This window comes from Lethenteron reissneri, chromosome 38 (assembly GCF_015708825.2).
Source record: "Lethenteron reissneri isolate LAM-NWPU_2019-01 chromosome 38, ASM1570882v1, whole genome shotgun sequence".
Classification (NCBI taxonomy): Eukaryota; Metazoa; Chordata; class Hyperoartia; order Petromyzontiformes; family Petromyzontidae; genus Lethenteron; species Lethenteron reissneri.
The window spans coordinates 9,452,921-9,465,670 of NC_083816.1; the positions used below are offsets into that span (position 1 = coordinate 9,452,921).

At 45.5% G+C, this 12,750-nt stretch overlaps 1 protein-coding gene across 2 annotated transcripts; it reads left to right on the forward strand.

Moving 5' to 3' along the window:
* The first annotated feature begins 1,286 nt into the window (after positions 1-1,286).
* Positions 1,287-12,497, forward strand: LOC133351672 (zinc finger and BTB domain-containing protein 39-like). Of its 2 annotated transcripts, none has more exons than XM_061567065.1 (3): positions 1,287-1,353; positions 6,118-7,436; positions 7,639-12,497. In XM_061567065.1, exons 2-3 carry the CDS (start codon positions 6,180-6,182, stop codon positions 7,942-7,944), a joined length of 1,563 nt encoding a protein of 520 aa, XP_061423049.1. In that variant the 5' UTR covers positions 1,287-1,353; positions 6,118-6,179; the 3' UTR covers positions 7,945-12,497. The 2 variants fall into 2 exon arrangements, with proteins under 2 accessions (XP_061423049.1, XP_061423050.1); XM_061567066.1 differs by lacking the exon at positions 1,287-1,353 and adding an exon at positions 1,843-1,861.
* The last annotated feature ends 253 nt before the right edge of the window (positions 12,498-12,750 follow it).

A 12,750-nucleotide genomic window follows, 5' to 3' on the forward strand; every position in this document is an offset into this window, starting at 1 on the left:
GCTTGTGCCCACCCTCACAGTCGGCCATATTTGCGGAATACACCACGCCGCCGTTGACCCTGCAGGCCATTGACCCAGCAACCCAACGTTCCTACCAGCCCCCTCCGCAGGAATGTGTTCAGAATCATAACTACATCATGTTTTTACACACCGCCCCAGGTACTCGTTTGAGGCTCAGTCGACCTAGGGGAGGCCCAGAACCGGTTTTGATCATCGTCACCGGGAATGGAACTCGGGTCGCCGGGTTCGTAGCGCAGCGTAGCGCTAACCGCTGCACCACCGCTCCTCACCACCACACCAGCACCCGCCATTCTCCACTCAGTGACGGTGGCGTCACCACGGCGCCTGTGCCAGGCTAGGTGCACTTTGAGGCCACGTGAAGTGTCCAATGGCTCGCTGACAGGAGGTCTCGGGGACAGAACCCAGCAGATGCCAATGGATGGGCCGACTGAGATGACCGGCAGATGCACCACCAGCTGTAACACCCCCTATTGTGCCAACTCGCTGTGTTTTATCCGCCCGGCGCGTTGTTGTGAGCGTCACTCCGTTGTTGCTGGAGGGTCCTTCACGAACACTCCACCACCACCACCGCCCTATCGAATACACTGGTCAACAAATTTTTTTTTTTTTCTGGCCTGGACTTTTGCAGCTGTTTTAGACTAATTTCAGGGTGCTGATTCCAAATGTGATCTCAGATTTGCTCTATCACATCTCATTTTTATGCTATCGGCATACCCCATTTTCATTGATTTTACCCAAAATTAACTCCGTCACTTATGATTGCAAGTTGCTACGAGTTAGTGACTGCTTTAGTGTTAAAATATGGTGCTGTATTTTTAGGATAGTGTGTTTATAATATATATTTTTTTTCGATTTAAAGCTTTCGTGACTGCAGGGATTCATCTTCTTGGTTCTTTCGGTAAAGTCACGTAGAAGGAAAATAATAAAATAATATTATGTTTTATAATATCATTTTATGTAGATATCCACATTTATTTAATCTTTTGCTTCTGCAGTTTTTATTGAAAATGCAATATAATATCTCAGCAACCTGATGTGCTAGACAAAAAACTGATGCCAGATTTGGAATCAGCACCCCAAATTACATTAACCCCGTTGGAATACCTTATGCCAGACAAAGTGCGTTGACCAATGAAATCAACGTCCCTCGCACTCGACCCCTACGTAACATGGCGGCACGGAGGCTCCCAAAACGCGTTTTTTTAATTACGCTTTTAACCCCCCACGACCCCCTGTGATAGCGCGCGGGCCACCGTAGCTACGGTCAAGGCTTCAAGAGGTGGTGGTGGTGAAGAGGAAGTACCTCACCTCCGGCAGCGCGGGGATGTGAACGTGAGTCCCTCGGGGTGTCGGGAGGGAGACAGGGCGTTCTTCATGTAATGTTCATTAAGATAAAAACAAATCGAGTTTGTAACGAGCCCCCGGGGGTGTTCTCCTGACCACCACTGCCCATCTAAAACCTCTTCGTCCAATTCGCTTTGTCGCGGCGTTCAAATGGGGCCGGTAGAATTTGCTATCCCTTTGCGCGCGTGTGTGTGTGTGGTGTGTTGTTGTTGTTGTGTTGTTGTTGTTCGTTTGCCTCGTGGCGGCGGTGGTGGTGGTGGTCCCTAGGTTTTATTATTTGGCTTCAGTCGAACAGGCGAGTATCGATTTCCTAGATTCGTCCGTGCGCGAGGCGATTGTTTACCAATTGATGTCTCAGAGCGGACGCATACCGAGGAGATTGAGAGATGTAATCGGCTTGCGTGCAATGTGCTGGGTGGTGGAAATTGTGTTTTTTGCTCTCCAGGGTCACGGTGGCTTGAGAGGCGGTCCTCTTCCCAGAAACGAGTGGATAATGGTGATGATGGTGATGATGATGAGAAACAACCTTTTGTCAAATTTCGATGTAAAGCTTTCGTGACTGCAGGGATTCATCTTCTTGGTTCTCTCGGTAAAGTCACGTAGAAGGGAAATAATAAAATAATAAAAATTACAAATAATTAAATTCTCACGACGTTTCGGCCACAACGCAAGCAGCCGTCCTCAGGTGAAGAACAGCTGTCGGAAAGACAGCGTCCTAATGAACACCGCCAAGCTTGGCAGCGTATATTTAAGCTGGGTTAGAGGAGGAGAGCGCCTTGACAAAGGAGTTTACATATCAACAGAGGAATTTAGCATATTGATGACAAATGCAGATATGGGATTAGTCACTCCTTGTGGAATGTGTAGGTGGTGGGGGGTCTCAAAGTCATATTATGCTCGTGTATTATGTAGGATTAGCAGTGATAAAGGGAGGTAAATTTTAATAGTTAAGAGCTGCAGCAGCCAAACCACCGCGTATCAAGCTCGTGCATTATGTGGACAACAAAAAAGGAGTTTCTAAAGAACTACAAATACCCTACCTACTACCATTGAATACACCGAAGTGAAAAAACGAAATATAAACTACATCAATATAAATTTTGATTTAAAGCTTTCGTGACTGCAGGGATTCATATTCTTGGTTATTTCGGAACCAAGAATATACATCAATATAATCAATGTACTCAATATACTCTCCAATAAGCTGAGCTTGTTAACCCTTTGTCAATCCACTGCTGGATGAAGCCCCCCACACACACACCTCCCGTTGTCAATCGTGATGGTTGTTTCGCCATACTTCACCACGCTGGTCAGTGCGGGTTGGTGAATGGGGTGTCCACAACCACCATTAATCACGCGCCAATAAATAAAGTATGTCCATGTTTTCGTTCGGCTAATTAAAGGAACGAGATAAAAAAAAAACGAATTAGACCACGCAACTAAGAATATTCTGCAATCGGGTGACATTAAGAATCGATTCGGCGAGTTTCAATGATTGATCTCTGCTGGTTAGGCCGCTCTATCTACTACACTGTAGGTGATGCGATTGTTTTGGGTGGTCAGCTGTTCGCTGTTCGCCCATAGACCGTCACCTGAAATGACGAATTGACAAACAGGAGCGTGAAATGATTGCCTTGTTTGTCACAGGTCCAAATTTACAAGCCTTGTCTGTCCTTCCACTGCAAATGTAATGGGGTGGTTAATGCGTTGGGACAAGAGGTCACGTGAACATGAATGTGGCATTTTGGCGGGGTTAATGTAGCGGGAGCGGAATACCTTGAAACGCAACGTTTATTTTGCAAAGGCCGACACGGGTAAACTCTTTTACTCTCTCATTGGTAATCAAAACGCACGTGTTTTTGAGTCGCTAAATCGCTCTGTTCCCCTGCACGTGTCATGCATTTGAAACGTGTCAAGTCACATTACTGTGGTATTCGTGTCCACGTTAGAGGCAGCAGCTGATTCATAAATTGTTCTGTTTGGGTCAGATTGCCTAAATAAAACGTGTCGTGTACCCTCCTCCAGCCAGCAGAGAGCCAATTAATTAAGTTGTGACGTAAATAAATGTGGAATTGTATTACTGCTTCAGTGGTACGAGCATTGCTTAGGTAAAGCACATGCATGCAGTTATATTAAACACAAATACTAGACTGTACCATTCATTTCTATGACCAAATCACCTTTAATGTGCCCGATCTAGTGAGATATAAGCTAAGCTGGATTTAGCCTGAAATTAGTTGTGTGGGTGATTTCGATGCATAACCTGTGATATAGGCTGTGTGCTTATGCGGTGGGCAGCAGAGGGTAGTGTAGCATAACACATTATTTAACTTTACTGTGATTCCATCATCTGTGCTCTTCACCTGACCGTACGGCATGGGGGGTAAGGCCCTCATCCTGGAGTGGATTGACAAAAAGGCTGTACATTGTGAATCTGATAAACATGCCTCTGTTTTTGTGCCACGTAAAATAGGCTTCATGACCACAAAACGTGTCTGCTTGTACCTTAGATTAAGGCAAGTAGTAGGTTGTACCTACTAAAAGTGGACATTTCACTTCATTTACACAGATTTATAATAGGAAGAGTATTCAGTTTAACACGTATGCTTTTCATGACCAACATCCACAAGAGTTTTTTTGGTTTGCTCGCGTAAGTATGAATGTGTCGTTAAAACTCGACACATTTCCGGTTTTAACGACATTTATATTTAAGCGATCTAACCCAAAAACCTCTTGATGAAAAATTATCTCAATTATTTCACCCAGTAAAGCCTCGCTCAGTCTTGAAATATTTAGAACGATTCTGCACTTGCATGTTTGGCCAATCCCACTTAGAGAGGGGCTTCATCATTTTAGATGAAACCGGAGGATCCGGAGGGGACACCCATCACACATTGAGGAGGTCACATTTATCACTGCCATCTCATGGCCACATCTCAGAGCCCCAATGCCTATAACAGCTTGCAAGCCCTTGTGGTCACCCATCAAAGTGATAATCATTCAGAGTAATGTGGTCAAAGCGTAATTTACAGAAGAACATATTTTTTTCTGGCCAGTGGCCACAGCTCTTGTGCATGTGCGGTTTATTTTATCAGACTGATTCAACACATTTCTTTAGGCTGTGTTGATAAAATGTGAAACGCTTTTATTCTACATACAGTGTGCAAATGAAAGTTGCTGGACAAATGCCACGTTTAGGTGCGCGAGCAAGTGTAACCCTGTCAGAAAATGTGCGAGCATGATCAAATACACATCACACGCTGTAGCAACACAACGCTGCTAACGTTTGCCTTTTTAAAAATTCCTTCCCATTAAGTTCTAAATCTTGTATTTTGTCGGCATGGAAATTTCTACAGGGCATTGTGACATAGCCAAAATCTGCCACTTGTATATCGCTCTCAGCCTTATGATTTATCGTTAGGTGTAATTGAAGCTTAACTTGTTTAAATTTCTTAAGCTATACACAGGGGTGCTCTCCAGTGGTTACAGTTTTGTCGCAGCCCAAGACAGAGTATTGTTTTTTTCTCCATACGAGACGGTCACTGCCTAGACAGCTAATATCAACATCCATCCACCTTCTGATGCCAACCCAGCGCAGGCCAGGAGCCTTCTCTGCCATTAGAAATTATGTTAACTGCGTTTATTACGAGGATAACTCTACAGTTATACATTATTTTTTTCCCATTAACATTTCACTGTTGGGCAAAGGTCCCCATCGATGTCTCTGCATCATCTCTTGCAGCCTTCATCCAGTGCACTCTTCCAAATCTGCTAATCTCATACTGTCATCCCGTCTGTCCATCTCTTTTTAAATCCTTTATATTAAGTTCACTTGCTTGCTTGCGCGCTTACGACCGTGCAAATCTTTCGGTCGTTTTTTAACTCACTTCCCGTGATCCTATCGAGCTGACATTTTGCACACAAACTCGTTGTGCGTGACAATTTATTTTCGTGAAAATTTTTTTCCATAACTTTACACTTTTTAGGAATTTTTTTTTTTATATTTAATTACCAATTGCTTAATGGTGGCAGGCAATCATCTGACCCAAAGGTGGAAGCCATCTCAAGCCAGAGGACGAGAGGACTCTAGCCGCCACGCATATAAAGGATTTATAGTGAAAAACTTAGTTTTTAAGGGTTTATTTTTTCTCTTTCCCTCTATCCGTCTCTATTCTTTTGATAATCTTGGCCATATATTGATGTCTGAGCTAGATGGCCTACTCAACTCCGTTTAAGATTTTTTTTTTATTGTATATGACATCTATTTATCCTAGTTTTAATTCTGTAATCGTCATTTCAAATTATTTTCCTTTTGTTTTACAAAAAAAATCCTCCTTTTCATTGCTGTTTTGCATGCTTGTAATCTTTTTGTTCTTTGGTCACCAGGACCCAGTTTGTACCCTGTTTTCAGATTATAGTTAACTCTGTATTATCTGTTGCCATTTTATCTGAGTTGCAGATTAACGGTGCTTGTAAAAAATATATATGAAATATCGTACACAATCATGAACTGGTTTAATTATTAGCTGCTCCTCACTTGTTGTAGGTCAGAGGATCAGTGGCCATCGGAAAGAAAACCTTTGTTTTTGTTTCATCCCGGCTACTCCTTCCCCTTATTACCTTAGATAATTGAGTTTTGACTTCACTTTCGTACAACCACCCTTTGACAGTTAAGCAACAGGCATAGCCAACGGCTCCACTGCCGACGAAAATCATTCCTTGTTTTTTTCTCCCGGCCACCCCCCACCGCAGCTGTACGCCTTCGCACCGGGGAGCACGTCGCAAGCGGCGGCGCTTGCGTGCGTGCGTGCGCGATGTCCACCGGGGAGATGGAGGAGCCGGCGGACGAGCAGATCAGCCTGTCGACGGGGAAGCAGCTGTCGGACCTGCTGCGTGAGCTGAGCGCCTTGTGGCTGCGCGGTTCCTTCTGCGACGCCGTCGTAGAGGTGCAGAGCCGGCGCTACCTCGCGCACAAGGCCGTGCTGAGCAGCACCTGCACCTACTTTCGCGGCATCTTCCTCGACACGCCCTGCAGCAACATGGGGCCCTTCGTGGTGGACTTCCTCACGGAGAAGACCTTCGACCAGGTCCTGGACTTCGTCTACAAGGGCAATGTGAGCGTCGGACGGGAAGACCTCCGCGAGCTGCTCAAAGCTGCCCAGAGCTTAGGCATCGAGTGTCTGGAGGAGGTGTGCCGGGTGTTCGTCACGGACGACGTGGAAGACTGCTTCCCGGACAAGGACACTGACGCAACGTACATCTCGGAGAGCGGGCAGTACGACTGCGTCGAGGAAGGCGACGACACCCCGGGATGCAGCTACAACTCCTTCGGGCAGTGCAACGGGGAGGACAGCAAGAGCCCCCCGCCTGCCAAGCAGGCCGCGCAGTCCTCGAGCGAGGAGGACCTGCCCCAGTTCGCGGCGCTCGACAAGGAGAGCGCGAGCAATACGGAACCGTTCCCGGACCTCTGCCTGGTGAAGACGGAGATGCCGGACGGCGGCCAGCAGTGCTCGTTCGCGCTGTCCGACGAGAACACTCCGCAGTCCGAGTTGCAGCTCGACGACCAGAGCCTGGAGATCCTGCAGAGCGGACAGAGCTCCAACAACTTCCTGCGCGCCATGGAGAAGACGCTGAACATGATCCCGCTGGCCGGCAGTACGCAGCAGCAGCAGCAGCAGTGCGACCTCCTCAACGGCAACGCAGCGCCGACCACCGCCGCGCTGGTCTCAAACGGGCAGCTGCGGTGCCAGGCGTGCGGCGAGCACGTAGAGGAGAGCGTGTCGTGCCTGCGCGAGCACTCGTGCGGGCACCTCGACATGGAGACGCTGGCGTGCCGCGTGTGCGGCGCCATGTTCAGCCACATCAGCGTGGCGGTGGAGCACACGCTGGCGCACACGGGCGTGGCGCTGTCCGCCTGCAAGCACTGCGGCAAAAAGTTCCTGTCGGAGAAGAGCCTCGCGCTGCACTACAAAAGTCACTGCCGCCGTCGCAGGCCGCAAATCAAGGGCGGCCGACTGTCGTGGCATCCAGACCCCGATGCGCAGGAGTCGACGGAGAGCGCGCCATGCCAGGCAAGTGTTTTGGCTTCCAAACGTCATGGTTTGGCTGGATTTTTTTTATCCTTCACAAACGGTTTTTTAAGTTATTTATAAAGTTATCTCTGTCCGATAATTTTTTTCTCCCATTACTTCACAACGTTATCACTCAAACGACAAATGTTAACCCCGTTCTGGCACCACTTCTTCCCCCCCACCCCCACCGTACATGTGGCAGGTGTGCGGCGTGGCCGTGCAGAAGAAGATGGCTGCGTTGTGGAACCACGCGCGATTGCACGTGGATTCGGAGCTCCTGTCGTGCCGCGTGTGCGGCCTGCAATCGACGCGGCGCAATCTCGTCAAGCACGGCCTCATCCACCTGGGCGTCTTCCTCTTCACGTGTGACGCCTGCCGCAAGCGCTTTCTCTTCCGCAACCAGCTGCTTCGCCACCAGAAGGAGCGTTGTCGTGGACAGGGAGAACCGCCCCTGCCCGGCGTGCTCTCACCCTCCGCGCAATTGCCGCTCGACGCCGCCTGCGTTTAACGGCGCGTGATGCACTAGGGCGCTTTTGCGAACAATCTTTTGCCGGCGACCCATCACCGGCAAACGCAGTCAACCACGAGCGCCCGTGGCACCTCGGTTGGAAATTACAATAATCTGCCCACTCGGCCATCGCTTCGTGCAGTCCACTGTTACAATCGCTCGGTACAAAACATGATAGCATAAGCTTTGCGTACCGGAAAATCGGTCGCAAGGCCATCTCTTTCATTCATCCTCATTGCACTGATGTACTGACATGAAGCTGCCAGCTGACATGAAGCCGCCAGCTCTCAAATGAGGAGGGCTTGCAGCCAGGCAGTCTCTTGATTTATGCAACCCGATTGGAAGTTGCTGGTCAGATTTGTTCTGATCGTGGGCAACGCCATTTTTACAATATGAAATGCTGCGAAAACTGACACCGGTGACAATTGCATACGATGATTGGCATAAAATTGCCCAAGTGGATAATGGCATTGAGTGGACAACGTTAACTGGGGCATGTTTTAGGCTCAACCGTTGCTGGCATTGCATTTATCACAAGCAACAACGAGACGCTTGTTGATGAGTGTGTTTCATGAACAGTGCTTGGTCTACAAAGCACACAATTTTTGTTGGTCATGTTACCTCTGTGATCTGATTTGAAGTCATTCTTCCCAGTTTCCCACTAGGGGGAGCAGTGGTTGTTATAATTGGGCAACTAATGTTTTTTTCCCAACATAAAATGGTGCAGAAACTATTACCAGCGAGGGTTGCCAGCAACGATTGCCCTAAAATTGCCGCAGTATACAATGACCATTCGGGATCCGACCCTAATCGACCTTGCGCGTTGCTCCTCGGACGGCTCGCCAACCCTAATCTACAGACCCTAACCCACCCGACCGCCCGAGTTTCTGGGCACCATTTCACGTTTGACACTTCGACCACGGCGGCTGTCGGATGGCGATCTGCAATAAACGACAGCAGCACTGCTCCTCCCCGTGTGGCTCTTCAATCGTAGAAGTAGATTTTTCCAAGACAGCCTTTGGAGTGACTGGAATTTCACAAAAAATGTATTATATTTCGCTTGTTAATCTCTCTCTGATTGGCGATAGCTGGTTGGTGCGATCATTGCACATTAACACTGTTGTGTTAGATGCTTGGAAATATGGGTGGTTTTGATTTTTTTATACACATTGTATTTATACGGGATATTACGCAAGGTTGCGCAATGTTTATTTAATGCGGTGGTTACAATTTTCTCTTGTTTTTCGCTATCGTCTGATTTTTGAGCACGAAAAGTGATTGTAGTGTGACGGACGATCATCCACGGCAGACACAGGGTATCGCCACCGCTTTTCGGGCAATGGTTCACCCTGCAGCTCATTGTTGTACATTAACCATGGAGTACCAACTCTTTGTAGGGGCAAGACATGTTTTATAATGAGAAATTACCCCTCCCGAGCCCATAAAATTAACTCTCATTGGTTTGTCTCATTGGTTTGTTATGAGTAAGAATATAATATGAAGCCAAATGTTCACAAACATTGTGATAAGCTTCAGAGAATCTAAGAGTTGATGCAACACCCAATGTTGTTAGCCACTGGGTGCTTCCAGGGTATAAATGTTTAGCGTGCGTCTCTTAACAGTTGTGTGTTAATGTGTTTAATTTATCTGTGTATATATTGTGTGTGGATGAATGCAGAACATGTACAAGAATGTAAGAGAGTGGCTGACGTGAAATGTTGAACTTCTATGTTCCGCGCGTAAGTGAGATGTGCATTTCTATACGAGACGGTCACTGTGGTTTCAATATGAATCGAACAGGTAATGAAGGACACTGCATTATTGCGGATAAACTAGGGTTTTTGCAATTTTCCTGTTCTTGGCTATAGTTCAACGTGTGGCAAAAATCGACGCGAAGGGATCATTGCTGTCGCTACGCCCATGCTGAATGGACTTGAACAATAATACATAGGTGCTAGAGCATAGGATATATAAACACAAGACAAACCTCAGTTGATCAGTTGCCAAATGACCAAGGACCGCTATGATCCCACAGACTGTCAGAACACAACGTTCATTTGCAGGGGCTAAAGACGAGATTTAGCAGATTGTGCCCACTCAAATTAAAATGGCACCTACATTCTGTGGAGCAGTTTGTCGATGACCAATCAATTCACATGGAAATTCAGCAACTCACGCATGGCATGTACCTGATGGTAATCGCAGAAAGCTGTATTGTGGTGGGGGGGGGGGGCTCCTGAGGATGGGAAACATCAGTGATGAGTGATATCTGAACTGGTCCTGGGCTCCCCCACCCCAACCCCTTCTCCATCCAGCACACACACCACTGTGGTGAAGTATGGTCAAACAACCTCCACGATTGACATGGGGTGGTAAGCCCCTCATTTATCAACAGATTGACAAAGGGCTGTTGGTAAAGTAATTAATGTAGTTTTATTGTAGACTTACACTGCTTTGTTTTGGCTTCTGTACCAGAAGCTCGCTCAGTTGTATCAGTTAAGTGAATTGCGATTTCCTCATTTAATCAGTTTTCGGTGATAACGTTCACAAATGTTGTGACGCGGAGTATATTTCTTTGTGCATGCGTGTATTTGTTTCCCTGTCGGACACTCGTTACATCGTCAGGAGCAGCAGCGTTTAATGTGTCGCCAGCACGAAGCATTGGAACTTTGGTCCATGCTCATTCCATCAACCTGGTTTTGTCGTTGAACCACCTGATTGTGTGCCATGCCAAGACAGGTGTATCGATGATGCATTGCAAAAACCGAACACTTCATGCGTGTGTTCAAGGGAAACGTGGAATCGATCGATTTGAATAGTATTTTTCCACAATAGAAGGACTGTCGGCGTACATTTTAACGTGTTTTGACTTTCAAAACGGAGCAATGTGTTCCGGTCGCTGTGCAAATTGTGATTATGTAACAAATATTTCAAATTGTTTTGATTTAACGGATTTCACAAAGCTTTGTCCATTGTATTGGAACTTGTTATAGTGTTATTTTTCATCTTCTGAAGCACCGGTGGATAAATTCACTGTTTATACCATTGTTTTAAATATGTATTTTGTCTTTTGAAAACTGTTATGGGTACACTTATTGAAATAATATATATGTGTGTTTGTATGTAACAAAAATATATTTTTGACAATGCGTAACGTACGTTTTAAATTATAACATTGAAGTGAAAGCAACTTAGACAAGAAACTTTTATGTCAACTAGAACTGGACGATTCTCATAATTCCTAGCCTGAAATCGTTTTTATTTATCTAAAGAACCTCGGATCAGATTCCTACTGGATTGTGGGAAGAATGGAATTGTTGAGTCGTGTTGTGCAAAGCCTTGGCTTGGCTGGCCTCATGGCTCACCATTGAAACTTATGGCTGAATTTCGATTTAAAGCTTTCGTGACTGCAGGGATTCATCTTCTTGGTTCTTTCGGTAAAGTCACGTAGAAGGGAAATAATAAAATAATAAAAATAAAACATAATAAAATAATTCTCACGACGTTTCGGCCACAACGCAAGCAGCCGTTGTGGCTGAAACGTCGCGAGAATTATTTTATTATGTTTATTTTTATTATTTTAGTATTTCCCTTATGGCTGAATGTTTCAATGGTGATACCAGCCTTGGCTAGGCTAAGCATAGCCAAATCTTAGCCAAGCTAGATTTGCAGTCGGATTCCTTTCTATTTGAATGATTCTTCCATTGCAGAATTATTCCCTGTTAGAATCCCATTCAACATTTAACGGAGATTGTTTTTCATGGGAAGCTCGCGTTAAACAATCACTTCCCGTCGGAATCGTCCATAGGTGAAATCATAGGAATACTGTAGTTTATGATTGCTCAGTTTTAATGTTGACGTAATTTAAATGAAGTTGAGTACATGCATAGCATACGTTTATGGAATACTGTATCGTATTTAAAACGGAGTGTTGTTTCTGACCAAACGAGTTTTTTCTAAGTTTATTGGCATAGCTGTGGGATAGACATTTGACAAAAATAATACGGTATTCAGTACTTGATGTATAAAGTTGAGTTGCAGAGCAGCTAAGAAGCGTTGAGTTAATTAACGAGTTCATTCGTATTTACTTGCAGTGTTGTGGTCGAGCGGTCTCCATTATGGCTATTTATAAATTTACCCAAAGCACACACGTTGATGCCTATAAACAGCGAACACGAGAACGCTTGACACGAGAAAAATTGTTGCACTGCAAAATGTACAAAATGCCCTTGTGTTCAAATTGTTATTGATGCACAAGCGCATTGGTCTGTGGTGTTTTTATATATATAAAACGCGTACAATTTGGTTGTGGTTTTGTCTGTACCGTCGAATATAATGAATGGTGGCATTGATTGTAAATCCTCCATTTATGGGAACACAAGAGGGCGTTTGGCATTGACATCTCGTCCACACACTGCGGCTGTTGTATATAACCAATGCCCACATCTTGCAGAATACAACCATTCTCAAACCATGCACAATCACATCTGTGTTAACGTTTTCCAGCATAGAAATGTTTGTTGTGATTAAGAAACTGTGGTATTCATAATAAAACTGGATTTTTTTTTACTCTACATGTGGTTGAATGGGTTTCTGATTGAGTTTCACCTATACTCTGTTTTTTTCGGTAAAGTCACGTAGGTAAAAAAGAAAATCAAAATAAATTAAATCACGACGTTTCGGAGGCAACACAAGCTTCCGTCTTCAGGTGTAACCGCTCCAGTGAAATTGGAAGCTGGTGTTGCCTCAAAAACGTCGTGATTTAATTTATTTTTCTTTTCTTTTTTACCTACGTGACTTTACCGA

Bases quoted from the DNA above. Each gene is read 5' to 3' on its own strand.
- LOC133351672 (XM_061567065.1), top strand. From the start codon at position 6,180: ATGTCCACCGGGGAGATGGAGGAGCCGGCGGACGAGCAGATCAGCCTG. The intron at 7,437-7,638 runs GCAAGTGTTTTG...TACATGTGGCAG, and splicing joins CGGAGAGCGCGCCATGCCAG to GTGTGCGGCGTGGCCGTGCA.